Here is a 14,413-nt window from a genome sequence, read left to right as displayed (position 1 = left end):
GAAATCAGAAATCTTGAGTTGATGCGTGAAATCAAAGGAAATCCGACTCGCCTTTCACCGCAATGCAATTAATTTATCTTTATTAATCTATATTTTAACTGTCTGTCATTACAAATCGACAATAACACATTATATACAAATAGTAGCTAAGCTGACAGGCAGTGTAACAGGCACATGCACAACTATAACAGTTGATCTATATTACAAAACATGATATGAGAAGAAATTAACCACAGACGAAGAAGAAGAGTGAAGATGTACGTGTACAAACATATACAGCCCGGAATGAACAAGTCACGGCCAAAAACCACATCCTTACAGAAAACCTCTCATTAAATCACTTTATACGGTGTTTTTTTGTAAATTCATCCAGATTTTATTGCCTCCTTTGAACGCCTCGTTTCATTGTAAAAATGTAATCAACAATAAATAGCTCACATTTATATTGGTCAAATACAGTCAGGCTATTTTAAACAGCCTCTAACTATAACGTTATTTTATGTTTATCTAGCCTTATGAATGAAGCTATTCTATCAAATCTAATCCCGAGTGGAGGATGTAACTTTTTCTTTTTGGCCTGTGGGAAAAAAAGAAATATGTTTAATCTCACGGCGAATTAAAAAAAGACAAAGAAGAATAAACAATTTCAACAATTTGAGTTTCCGAACCACGTGGATCCTCCGGATGAACGCGGGGGCGAAGATTTGCACTCCGTGCCACACATTCTATGCACTTAAGTGAAAGTTGAGATGAACAGAATTGAATAGAAATAAAACAAAATATTACCCATAGTTCCCTGGGGTACGTTATGAAGCTTTGGTCCCTTTTTATTAAACTGTAGTATTTCATTTTGGTCCAGCACGATTGTCTCCACGCAGTCTCCCCTGTCCGTCTTGCACACTTTGTTGTGGAGTGAGATTGTTCGTGCGCTTGCTGACTCTGGATTGGCACTTTGGTGGCGAGGCTCGCCCGCCGTCGCCCGTATTCAAGAGTTCAGGTGCCTCCAAGTGTCAGCTTTGGAAGGGCAGAGTTTGCCGGCCGGCGCCCTCTAGAGGTAGTCCAGCTCCAGTGCATGGCTCAAAGCTTCCAGATCGGCCCGACAGGAAACCCTCCAGAAAGGCATGTTCTTCTAAAGTAAACACAAATAAAATAAAAGTTGTGTTTTAATGTAAGACACGACGTGCGCCGTGTTTGCAGATGCAACGCAGATGTGAAACGCGAGCTGCGGTTTGTTGCAGCCGACAAAGTACATGTGGATAACATTGGGGCTCTTTAATGTACAGAAGCGTAAAACGAAACAGAGCATTCAGGGTCCGGAGATAAACAACAATAAACAAAAAGCAAACAGTCTTTGACATGGGAAGCTGGAGACGGTTAACCGTCTAGCGGCGCCACGTTTTTATCAGTTATTACCTTTTTGGCCACGGTCTCCTCCTCGACGCCGTCTCCAATCACGACATATACCGCTCTCCGACCGAACCGCTGGGAGACGCGTTCAAAGCAGCTCTCTTTGCCTTCAAAAGGGAAGATAGTCATTTTAAACATTCAGCAAGGTTCCCTGATGGGACATTGCCTTCCGGTCACGCGCCGCCTCACCCGTCTTTGTGGCGCTGTATATGTTCTCGATGGGGAAGGCCGATCCCAGGCCGTACAGCAGCACCTTGGACAGGGCCGGGATGAGCTGCGTCGTCGTCACCAGGACGTTCACGCAGTTGGGTCTGACAGGACACGGGGATTTTCAGAGAAAGTCAAAGTCGGACGGTGAATTTCAACTCAAGCGGGGAACTTGATACGTGCGGCCTTAATGAAATAAGGCCGGCGTTAATGGATCTGCTGGGAGCTTGCACTGACCTGGAGTTGATGAGGGCTAGGGCTTTGAGTGCTTGAGTCAGCCAAAGGTCGGTCAGGACCTCCATCTCCCTCCTCAGCTGTAACCACTCCTCTCGCTTTGGGCTGCCTAACAAACCTGCCCATCAGGAGGAAGTAATAGTTGATGACCTCCGATTGAACAACTTTGATGCTTTTAATTCAAACATTAGACTCACCGAATGTACAATTTCAACAATTACATTTATAATTTTTCCTGTAATTTATAACAGCTATTTTTTCAGTCATTTCTCATGAATGCCTATTCAAAGAACCATTATTTTTTATATAACAAGGCACTGCAAATTGAAAGGGCAAACAAATTTGTTAATTTATATAATTATTAGTATTCAACAGAATTAAGAATGTATTAGAATTAAGCTCTGTAACAAATCCCCTGTGCTCAAATTCTATTTTATTTATCTTCATTTAAAAAATATATCTTGCTTGTTTATGTTCGTATTAGTACCTGACACTGTTTCCTGAATTCGGAGAACCACGTAGCGAATTTTCAGAGAAAATTATGCGAATAAGTCATTTGAAAATAAATAAATAAGAAAAATAAATCAGAATAAGGAACTTTCTCAACAAATACGAGAAAACACATTGTGTGCATGCACAGTACGTGAATATTTCTCATTGGATTTTACAGATGCAAGATCAAATTCCTTTGGTCTTTTTTGTGGCCTCACGCTTCATCCTTCGCGTATTTGCCCGTATTCAAGAAAAAACATAAATTAAAAAAGGGAAAATCATCATTTTCATTTGTTTCCACACGGCCGTGCCATTATATAATTATTTAATTTTCGGAAAGAAGCGAAACCTTTTTTGAAAGCATGAATGTCTACGAACCCCGGATGGTTTACCGACCATCGTCAAGCCCCCCCGCCCCCAGAAAAGAAAAAAACAACCCTGAGACACATGGTTTCCTGCAGCACGAGTGCGGCCAGCTGCAATCAGTGGCGCTCAGCCGGCGCGCACGGACCAGTTCTGACTCACTGGTTCGACAAACAGACCGTCTTCCATGCTTCCAGGTTTCTAACCGCATCACGCTTCAATTAATCCATTAGATAAAATAGCTGTAATGAGCCGTGTCTTTTACAAAGAGCGCTCGCGTGTGATCGTCTCCTCGCTGCTAATTTTGTGTCTAATAGTAACTTGGCTGATGGTCAAAATGCCAGACAATCAATGTTTTTGTTTCAAGAATCCAGTTTCTCCTTCAGGTTGTCTTTCTGTGTCTTAAACCGTCACGTATAATCCCAGTTCAGCCTAAAACTCGAAAAACAAAAACACATCTCTAAGTCTGTCAACAACAGGGAAAAAAAGGGCCAAGTTACCCCCGACGTTATTCTTGTAGGTGTTGTAAATCTCCTTGACTCGGCGGTATCGGAAGGCCAGTTTCCGCATCCAGTCCACGCCGCCGTGGACCCCCGAGCCCAGGCACAGGGAACCGGCCCCTGCCGGACTCTGGAAACCGTCAGTCCCAAAGTTGTAAGTGCTACGGGGTTCAAGCAAACACAAGCGAGATAAGATCACAGAGACAAAAACAGCATCGCTCCAGAGCCCGGGTTATTTTAAGGCAATCGACCGTAAAATGAAAAAAGCAACCACTTGTCATATTTATGGACATGTAAAACGAAACACCATAAAATCACTTTAGCCGCGAATGTATGAGTATGTACATTCACTCCCCGGAAAGGGGCCAAAAAGTGTAAAAGTGCAACGAGACGAACAGTTCGGCAAAGTCATTTGGTTCAGTTCCTAAAGTATCCTAAAGTGCTTCAATAAGTTTGTGCAAATAAAATGTCTGGACCGCGGGAGACGGATTTGGGGCGATAAAGAGATATTCCTATGACAAATGAAAGCGTTGGATAATCCCGTGACATATTATATGCTTGTGGAAGATGAGAAAATGAAAGACATGCACATGCTTGCATGCATGAACACACGCAGACCCACACGAACGCGGACGCTTCTCAATCTGACCCCCCCCGCTTTTCTTTTTCCTCCCCACGCACCTAAAAAAAAACAAAAAAACGAGGGGGCATGTCTGGTTCACGAGCCGTGGCACAACTGTCGGCGGAACCGCGCTTCAAGATTTACCTCAGGTCCTGTCCGTTGTCATCCGATGCCACGTCGTCGATATGAACCTGGTCGCATTCCTGGGAAATGAAAAAAAAAGGAGAGAGAGAAAGAGAGAAAAAGGATATACGTGGAGGGATCGCTTTCAGGCCAGAGCCGTGCACAGGCAGGAGTCGTCGCAGTCACAGAAATAACAGAAGTAAAACAAAAGACGAGGAGGGAGGAAATGAGGTGTGGGGACGCGGGACGGCGTGGCGCGGCGCCACGGGACGCCGACAAATCCAGTCAAAGCAGGAAAAGGGACGCTTCTAATGATATTTTTGTAAAAATAATGGGTCACAACGTACGGCCTCATGGTTTGTATGCCATTCCTGAAGTGAGCGCAACCAACCAAACTGAAGGAGGGAATTAATTACTCGGTTGTGTAAACATGCAGAAGAGGCTAAAACGTGCGCGGGAGAAAAAGAGGAAAATTTGATAAACACGCGGGGAACCTCAAACCAGAACCCTAAAACCTCGGGTGACCCGAGACGGATGTCGGCCGTCTTCTCCGACAGATGCTACCTTGCTGTGTCCCCCCCCCCGCACGCCGCCTACTGCTTGGGTACGAACTGAACGTGTGCAGTCGGAAGTAAAAATCGTACGATGAAATCTAGGTTAATTTTTTTTTTTTTTTTTGGAGCTATAATCTGAATGGAAGGGTTAATCCACCGCGACGCGCCTGCCAATTATAATAACGTGTTTTCCTCTCAGTATTAAAGTCATGCAGAGACAAGATAATTGTACCTTGAGGCTCGACGCAAGTTAAGTCTTCGGCCGAAGCCGACTGTTTAAGAGATTTACGGGGGCCTCCGAAAAACAATGGATGGGGATGAAAACTGGGCGGGGGAGGCGGCTTTGTCAGCCTCTTCTTGGCCGGCCCTTCTGTCGTTTGACTAATTTGTCCCTCACCTATTCAGACACACACCTATAATCACGGAACAAAGTGCACCGCTCCCTTTATATGGTTTCTAAGGAGCGGGGTGAAGGAATTCACGCATTCGCTCGGTTCACTTAGTTTGTTTGTTCGCAGTTCAAGTCATTATTTGTAAATTAGAAAGGCGTAAGCGCCTCCAGCCGCGTGTACCAAATTTAGTTGTTTTTTTTGGGGTGTGATTTTTGTTACTGTTGGGCTATAATCTTCATTGGCTTTAAGGGCTTTTTTCTGTTACTAATTTTTTTTTATTATTTTTCAGGTAAAAACACTTTTTGAATAACTACCTTCTTCGACTGCCAATTCCAAAGAAAACATATGAAATACTTTCAAAGCTTGGGTTGCTCTCTTGTTTATCTGCAGCTCCCTGTTGGCCCCGGCCTCCACCACAGCGAAGCCGTGGAGAGGAGAATATTTCAGAAATGCCGTAAGTAAGATGTTGTGTTTTCACAGCGACTAATACTTGCTAAGAAAGCGGCACAAAAAAAAAAAACTCAAACTTTTTGCACGTCGGCCATTTTCTTTTTCTTACGATCAACGTGTCCGCTCATGTGGGTGGATATAAAACTATTGCGAAAGCGGCGGGATGAAGCGCGCTAATATGAATAACAAAGAATAAAACAACAACGCACGCCCATCGGTTTATGCAGGGAGTGTCGTTCCCACTCCGTGTCTCTATCACAATCTTGCTTTCTCTCTCGATATTGCTCTTTCTAGCTTGGCCGGTCGAGGCAGAGGGCCGCCCCACATTGAGTCCAGGTTTTCTGCTCTGTCTGTTTTTGCCTTGCTTGCTCGCGGGTCATAGGGGAATGTTGGGTTTCTGGAGATCATTTTAAAAGGGATGGAAAGAGTTATCGGACAAATGCGATGTGATTTGGCGGCCATATCAATAAAATCTCATGACCTCCTTTTTCCTCCTACGCCGGGAGCAGCTGTTGTATTACGTTTTCAGGTTGTGCCTCCATCTAATTGTCGCTTTTGAATCACTACCTCAAGACCACCTGAAGGGATTTTCATCACATCTGGGGCCCATAGACTCATAAATCGATTAGATTTCGGTGGCTGGAGTTCAAGATTTACCACAACCTCACAGAGTTTCACACTTAAGGCCATTTCTACTAATTAATTCCACGTCTCTGCACCAACAGTTTACAGTTTTGAAAGTGATGGCCGTCAGGACGATGTTCTAGTTGGCAGAGTTGGATGAAAAATTGAGAGAAACTCACCTCTAGGTCGTTGAAGAAGAGCCTTGAGTCAGCAAGATTGAAGATCATCTCCTCCATCCACAGACCCAGAGAGACGGCTTTTGAGGAGTCCTGATGCAGACACACACACACACACACACATACACAAAATGAATAATACCACTGCACAGCTACCACAATATACTAACATTTTACAGAGGCAGAATGAAAGTTAGGCGGCCAACTCAAAGCAAGAAGGTTGCTGGTTCGATTCCAGGGAGTCAGGAGACCCCAAATTATCCAGATGTGTGAATAAGTGAATGGTTGTATGCCCCTACAGTATAATCATTATCAATAATGAATGAACGAATGAATAAAACAAATTGTTAAAATGGGGGAGTTGAATTAAACTGAAATAATAACCAAAGTAGTCTCAATCCATTGCCTGTCAGATGTACTGCTTGTGTCTTGAGGGAAGTCTATTGACGGAGGAGTGAAAAACAATTAAAAATCAGAGCAAGCGGTTTGAACTAGTTAGTATAAATGTCAGGGATAAAGCAATGTATTACTTTGGCTTCTTCATAATCGGTCCATAAATAATAAAATCGCCTCGAGAATGACGGGACGAGACATTTGGCATTTCGACACAGATCCGTCAAATGTTATTATTGAACAACGCCGTTCTCGGCCTGACAGCGGAGCGGCTCCGGCTCATAGCTGCAAACAAGCCCCCCTACCCTTCCCTTCCTCCCTGAACCCGTCAAATGAATTGACATGAACTGGTTTTGGGGGGGGAAGACAAATGTGAAGCTTTCAATCAAACCTTGCGATTTCATTTTTTTCTGCCTTTTTCGGCTCTCCTGGGAGGATTACGCAAGCGCAACCGTGAAAATCGTATGTTTAGGTTACGACAAAACGACGATGGATTATCCAAGGTCGAGACACATGCACCAGTCTATTGGCAACGGGATTACACATGCAAATCTAAGCAGCTGATAAAGTAGGTACACTAATGGATTTAAATTGAGTCAGTGGCGTCCTCTGTGAATTGGAAAAGACAAGCTGGAATTTTCCAATTTTGTTTTGATTAGTTTTGTCAAATTCCAGTTACAAGAAAAAAAAAAAAAATCAATATTTGCCATTTTGTCATTTTTGTGTAGATTTGCTGCTCTGTTGCCTGAGAGAGTAAACAAATACCGCTCAGTTCTCTCTTAATAAATCGAAACTAATGACCCAGGGAGACACATAAATCAGAAATTGCAGGCAGTCACGCTGACAATGTGCTCAGGCCTGTTGTTGCTCCAGACTACAAAGGCAGGTGTGTGTGCGATTGTGTGTGAGTGTGTGTACAAATGTGTGGCGCATTGTTTTGATGGCAGCCTTGGCTTTTCTGTTGGCAGCCAAATGGGAGGAAACGAGATGTCAGCCAAAGGTGAACACCAGATTAGCGTATCGAGATTGACAAGCGGGGCCGTCTTCGGGCGCGTAATAGAAGAATGAGGCCAGATGACACGAGCGGGGGGGTTGAATGATGACAATTGCAGAACAAAATAAAAAACACCCCCCCCCCCCCAGGAAAAGGGTGTAAAGAAAAAGAGTGGAAGGATATGAGGGGGAAAAGTTAAAAGTTCAATCAGAGGGGTAGGATGACACAGAACAAATCGGGGAGGGGTGAAAGGCTTAAGCAGGGGCTTGCTCTTCCCGTCTCTGAATTGAAATAATTATCTGCAATCACTTCCCCTCCAAAGATGACGGCCGCAAGAGACAAATAATACCTCTCTCTCTCTCTCTCCCAGGACAAGAGTTTGTGATGAGAGGGAGAAAAACGCCTTAAAACATCGAGCGGCCTCCTCACTCGATTGGAAGCCAACGTCGGTCCCCGCTTACCTTTGCTTCACCAATTGGGAGAAAAGAATTTCTTTCAGCGGCCCCGTTAGCCCTTTTTTTCCCCGCATGATAGGCTTGCACTTGCCGGCGCATAACGTACGGGCCCAAACATTTGTTTATGATAAGCTCAGTGGACCGGCCTTCGTGGAAAGAGTATGATGTGTTTGAGTAGAGGGAAAAAAAAAAAAAAAAAAGAGGAGTGGGGGAATGAGAAAAGTGCTGTGAGCTAGCGAGACATCTTGACACATCAAACTGTTAATCTGTTTTTCTACTGTCAATTGTTTTAGTTCCTCTGCTGCTGCAGGAGTTTTGATGGCGGGGGTCTTTCCAGCCGAGCCCCCCCACCGCCACCCCCCGCCCCTGGCTCCAACAGCGGGGTGTTTGGGTGGTGGGAGGAATCAGGAATTTTTGGCACATGAGTCACATTTCAACACACCCACTCTCTTCTCGCTCTCTCTTTGTCTGTCTATCTCTCTGTAGTATAGAGGAAAAGAAAAAAAAAAAGAAACAACGGCATGTACGGCCTCCCGGGGGGGGGGGGGGCGAAGCGATCATCAGATGCTGCTCTTAAACTCCCATCAGCCTTGCGTCGACCAAAGGTGGGGGGGGGCGTGAGAATTCAAAACACGCATCCCGGGCCAAAAACAAGAACCTCACCAGCGTCCGCCCTCTCGTCAGCTGCCCGTCTGTTATATAAAGGCCCCGCTGGCTGTCAGTCATGCAGCGGGAGGTCGGGGCAGCTAAACAACCCCGATGCATTATGAAAAGAAACACGAGGGCCGAAAGGCAAAACAGCCGGCGTGTGAAAATGCTCGGGGATGAGAAATAAAGGTCGGGAGAGGGAGGAGGGGGACGGGGGGGTTCGGCTCGGGCGATTGAACCGATGACCGCTTGTCACAAATAAGCGCACCGGCGCCGGGACCAAAGGTGACTTCACCGAAGTCGGATTACAATTGTTTATTATCAAAGGCATCTGCGTTAAAGTCCGACCGACATGTGGTATCATTAACTGTTAAAAGTGTGCAAATCCCTCTCAGGGTAAATGAAAGAGGAGGGGGCAAGGTGGAAGGGGGGGGTCGCGTATCACCGTACCTTGCCAAATCGTGAGGAGAAGCTTCCCGTGAGGAGCGAATGGAAAATGATGATAGTTTCATCCAGATCCCAGATAAACACACGCTGCAGAGAAATAACAGATATGTAATGTTAGCCTCACCAAACTTTTGATGCGTGTGTGTGTGCGCGTACGCGAACACTTCCTCTCTTATTATAAAACAACAATGAAATAAAGAAAAACCTGAACTTTGTAATTGCTTCAACTTTCACGCTGTTATAACTTATTGAATCGAATTAAAGTTTCATAATATAGTGGCCATTTTTAATTTCCCTGAATCAGGAGTGTTTACCTCAATGTCTGCGTCCAGGGGCGGGGTCGGGTCGCTGACTCTCTTCCTCCCTCGCAGCTTGCCGTCCGACCCCCTCCGCGATGAGACGCCCCCCCTCTCGCCCTCCTCCTTACCTGGCGTCGGGGGGCTCGGAGGCGGGTGGTATTCGCCTGCGAAACAGTATTTCAAAACATTACAAGTCATGATACTTTCGCCACGGGCGCAAGCGAAGGCATGAGCCGGGATCCTTCTGGGATGGATCTCGATCAAGCCCGCACGTATTCCTTCATGTGCACCCCGATCTACAGCAGCGATCCCGTTTTTTTCTCTTCACAATGTAAAGCTGTTATTGTATATTTTCAGTTATAAGCATGTAGCTGTTAGCGCTACTGTTATTATCAGTGGCGGATCATCTGTGCAAAGCCCTTCTTAACCTCTAATTCTATCACACTATTGCATTTCATTTCTGTCCTTCTCCCTCGCTCCCTCTCTTTCCACCCCAACCGGTCAAGGCAGAAGACCACCCTGCATTGAGCTTGGTTTCTGCCTGGTAAAAGGCAATATTTGCTCGTAGGGGGAGGGTTTTATTTTCTAACAGGTGTTGTGAGACAACTGTGTCGTGATTCGGCACCTTATAAATAAAATCCGACTCTACTTCAGTGTCTTGTCATATTGTTGAACCTGGAAAAACCCGCCGGGGTCACGTGAACCCTCAAGTTCCAGTGTGCTTCGGCCAGCCCGACACAAATTAATGTAAACGGCACTTCTTCGTCAATTCTGCTGCTAGCCGTTCCAAACGTTTCTCTAGATATCAGTTTGAAACCATCCGGCCGCCCACCGGGGTCTGGTTCCACTTCCCTTCATCCCGTTGCCAAATGTTGCTCATGGGGAATGTTTGATTCCTGTAAATAATACATTAAAAGGACTCCAACTTGGCCGTGCTCTATATGTAAAGAAAATACATATGATTTATTGCTACGAACAAGAGTGATCATTGGTCGTCCGCCTGGAACTGGTGTGGTGGTGTTTGTCGCTGGAGTTGTTGATCAAGCTTGATTGTTTACATCGAGAGGACGGCGACAGGGAGGGGGGTGGTTGCTAGTTTTAACTTCTGAATGAAAAAAAAAAAAAAAAACGCCACTTGGCGGCCCCTTGTTTGAAACAGAAATGATTGCAAGGTGGAAGATTAATTTGCAGGCCAGATGTACAAATAAACACGCCAAGGGCGGCTGATCCGGGTCCAATGTTACAGTTTATTACCGGGATCCTGGACGAGTTGGTTTTAAAAATACCAGATTTTAACAAGAAAATTGGCAAACAACTCAGGGTGGGGGGTTGCTGATTTCTTAGATTTCCGCTGAAATGAAATGAAACTAGCCTCGGATAATGAAAAGTTCCTTACCCGTGTGCGAGTCCGGACTGTGATTCGGCAGCATGATGGGGTGCTCTGGGTGCTGATAGGCCAAAGGGGCCGTGATGGCGGCGGGGCTGATGTTGCTGCTGGTGATGTAAGGGCTGTTGTAGTGATGGGAATTATAATATGGAGAATACTGACTCTGACTGTAACTGGAGTATGTTGAAAACTCCTGTTAACGGAGAGAGATAGGAGTGAATTTATGAAAACGGAAATGTTTATTTGGAGTTAAACTATGCATTGGATCCAGAAGGTCGGGACTTACTTGCTGGGTGGGGTTGAACGGGGTTGAGCTGGAGATGGCATGGGTGCCTTGGAAAATTCCAGATGAAATGCCACCGCCTGATAAAAAGAGGTCAAAGGTCAAGCCCTCGGGTCACAGTCGAGTTTTACAAGTGCAAAACTGTAAATCAGGAAGAGATCTGATGGGAATCTATCTCCTATTAATGAATCATCCACAGATATAATTACACCATTGCATCCTGTGTGTTCCGCAAGAGGCGGTGGGGGGAGGAGCATGAGCGTGATTTATGTTTGACAGAGGAATACAGGTGGGAAAGTCTGTTGCTGCGGCGGCTGATGGTGCCACACCGAATTTCCTCTGGTCTGATCAAGCCAAGGCAAGAACACCTTCCTCGGAGCACCAATGCTGCCCCGACCTGCACACCCCCCACAAACTCCACCCGATTAATTTGTCCCTTTTGGGTTTCAATCTTCCCCAAGTACGTAATGCACGATAATATGTGATTTGCACGTCAGCCCTGCATCTTGGGAACTACTTTGCACTGACGATCGAAGAAAAGGCTGGCCGGGAGCCGAGGAAGAGCTGCTTCACTTCTGCCAGTTCTTAGACAAGTACGCTGTCATCTATCAGCCACACTTTTGTTATTATGGCAACAAGTCTCCAGCTCCTGTTCTTACACCACCTTAAAATTTCACATCAAGTTTTTCTTCATTTTCAGCTAATTCAAAGAAACCCGGCACATCCCAAAGCATTGCCGTAAATAACGCACGCATTCTCCACAATGGCCACCGGGGGTCCGACTAGCCTCCAATGCAACCGGCGCAAACAGCACGCTGCTCTGTTTACCAAATGAGCGGATATTCTGTGAAATTTGATTTTAAATTAGTCTCTGTTAATGTTAAACTGAATCTGCTCAATAAATATGAATCTCTTCAACTGGCCGTTTATTTACTTCCAACCGCCGCCCTCTCTCTCGCTCGGTGTGTGGCGACGCGGGGCAACAGTGACTCACTGGAGGATCCGCAACGAAAATGTCCCACAACAAAGGGAGCCCTCTTGAGTAAAAACATACATACAAAAAAAAAATGGCTCCCATCGTCCCCATTTGGTTTGAGTTGAACGTGCAGCGCGCGGTACGCGTTTTGCGGCATGTTTGTGTATTGTGCAAGGTACGATTGACGAGATGGAAACATGCTGAAACCCAACAAAACATTCGGTTGTCGTGGCCTGGTGTATTACTGTTTGATGTTCGCAGTTAATGATTTATCCGTACGAAAAAAAGATATTCAAACAAACGCATTTTGTTTGGGAACAGTGTCCTTCAAACTCAAACTCGAGCCCGTTTTCGGTTTGAAGGGAAGCACGGTCATCGAAGGCTCGGCGTTCTCATCAGAGAGTTTGTCAAATGCTTGTTTACACGAGTATTTACATTCCGGTATAATGTCTGACATCTGCATTTGCTCTTAAGGTGGACACGGGTTGGAAAGCTACACTTTGCTGAGTGGGGCGGAAAAAAAATTGTTGACCAGACCAAAAAATAAATAAATAAATTGCAAAAAATTAAAAATCAGAGACATTGTTAGTTTTCAATACTCTGTGCCAACGTTGAGGTCCTCAAGGTCCCTGCTGATTGCATTACAGGCTCTATATGTTTTTACGATACCTTAAGCCGAGTTTCATATCTCTGTTAACTAGCATGCATTTGATCCCGGCTACTCTTTGTGTTTACTTTAAATAAAAAAAAAAAAAAAAAGCGTTTCAACAAGCGAAAGGCTTCACTCATCGTCACTGTCAAAAGCTGATTTGTTGGAAGACAGTGATCATCGGCTGTCCGATGAAGCTGTTCCTTCCCCCGGTGAATTCAGTTGACACACACAAACACCTGTTTTCAGGGTAATATTTTACTTCTGGTCATTTCTATTCTATTCTCCTTTATTTTTTCTCATTGAACAGGTGACTACATCTCTGTAACTTTGAAACACAAAAGAAATGTTTTTTGCCAACGAAACAGTGACCGACGCTGTTAAAGCTAATTTGCGCTCAGAACAGGTACGCCTGTTTCAAATGTTGTCAAATGTTGCCGCTCAAAAACTTTTTGCGCGTGCTTTACGTCGCAATGGCTTTTGGGTACTATGTCAACAAGTGGGCGATGTGGAGTTCAGTGTTCATTTGGATTCTGTTTGAGACAATAACAAACATGGTGGCACGGGAAGGTGCTGTTGATGTATGTTCTGCAAGACAGTGAAACAGTCAGCAATGGTCTGCATAGCCATGGCAACATGAGGACAGAGAATTCCTCTCCCTAGTTTTATTTTCGCCGGTCAATTTTGCGCACGCTGCGCAACACTGCCCCCGATGACTCCCGATGGTACACAGAGGACAGACAAGGCTCCGTTCGTATGCAGATTTAACATTGAGCATGATTGAACACTGAATTGTTAAAAGGGAAATCATTTAAAAGAAACAGGGGAAAGATTTTAACAGCGCAATTGAGATTCGCACCCAAAAATTTAGGTTTGTTTGTAGTTTTTGTATAAGCAGACAAAGTCACTCCAACATTAAACCATATCTTACATGATATGGAGGGTTTTCTTACTTTGTCTTTTTCTTGGTATTTTTTTTCCCCCTCGGGTCTCTGATCCCTATCGCCTGCAACTTTAACCCCACCAACACACACACACACACACACACACACACACACACACACACACACACACACACACACACACACACACACACACACACACACACACACACACACACACACACACACTCCCCACCTCTGTAACATGCACCTTAACCTCTCCCCCGGTCACACACACAAGGTCAATTTCATGCTGCTTTCATAACCATAAAGTCACACTGACCAAGTCGTGCTTTGGGGCGCCGGATGACTGAGGAATGTGTACAGCAAAGATCCATGCATGCGTGCACACACACACACACACACAAACAACCTCACACACAACACACACACACACACACACACACACACACACACATACACACATACACACACACATGCAAACATGCACAAGCATACCACATCTTCATTTCAGTGTTCGTTCTAAACCAAGACTCCTATCCATTCCTTTTTCTTCTGCAATAATAATAATAATAATTATTATTATTGTTTTCCTCTCTCTTTGTTCAACCCTCTCCATTCTCTTCCTTCCCGGCTGTATGTTTTCTCACTCTCTCCCTCCGTTCTCCTTAGGCTCAAGCGCGAGCATGCTGCGTTGTTGGTCTGAGTGGAGAAAGGGGGCCTGACCCTGAGAAAAGAGGAGGGGTGGGGAGACTTTTGACGCCAAGAGTCCAGACCGCAGCTAATAGAGAACAGGTGTGGAAGTGAAAAAAGGGGAGGAAAACAGGGAGAGCGGA

At 45.1% G+C, this 14,413-nt stretch overlaps 1 protein-coding gene across 1 annotated transcript in view; it reads right to left on the bottom strand.

The window, feature by feature from the left end:
* Positions 1-63: 63 nt before the first annotated feature.
* eya2 (EYA transcriptional coactivator and phosphatase 2) overlaps positions 64-14,413 on the bottom strand; it is a 26,491-nt gene continuing 12,141 nt past the window's right edge. Inside the window, exons 6-16 of the mRNA XM_086149799.1 lie at positions 11,054-11,130; positions 10,777-10,960; positions 9,396-9,544; positions 9,085-9,168; positions 6,148-6,237; positions 3,970-4,028; positions 3,204-3,364; positions 1,852-1,966; positions 1,597-1,718; positions 1,414-1,514; positions 64-1,129 (exon numbers count right to left, since the gene is read on the bottom strand). Coding sequence (XP_086005925.1) covers positions 1,049-1,129; positions 1,414-1,514; positions 1,597-1,718; positions 1,852-1,966; positions 3,204-3,364; positions 3,970-4,028; positions 6,148-6,237; positions 9,085-9,168; positions 9,396-9,544; positions 10,777-10,960; positions 11,054-11,130 — 1,223 coding nt within the window. The 3' untranslated portion in view covers positions 64-1,048. The remainder of the gene's footprint in view (positions 1,130-1,413; positions 1,515-1,596; positions 1,719-1,851; positions 1,967-3,203; positions 3,365-3,969; positions 4,029-6,147; positions 6,238-9,084; positions 9,169-9,395; positions 9,545-10,776; positions 10,961-11,053; positions 11,131-14,413) is intronic.

This window comes from Fistularia commersonii, chromosome 7, assembly GCF_037954325.1.
Source record: "Fistularia commersonii isolate RoL2024-O1a breed Wild chromosome 7, RoL_Fcom_v1.0, whole genome shotgun sequence".
Taxonomy (NCBI): domain Eukaryota; kingdom Metazoa; phylum Chordata; class Actinopteri; order Syngnathiformes; family Fistulariidae; genus Fistularia; species Fistularia commersonii.
Note: the sequence above shows the minus strand (reverse complement) of the source record. Positions and strands in the feature narration are given on the sequence as shown.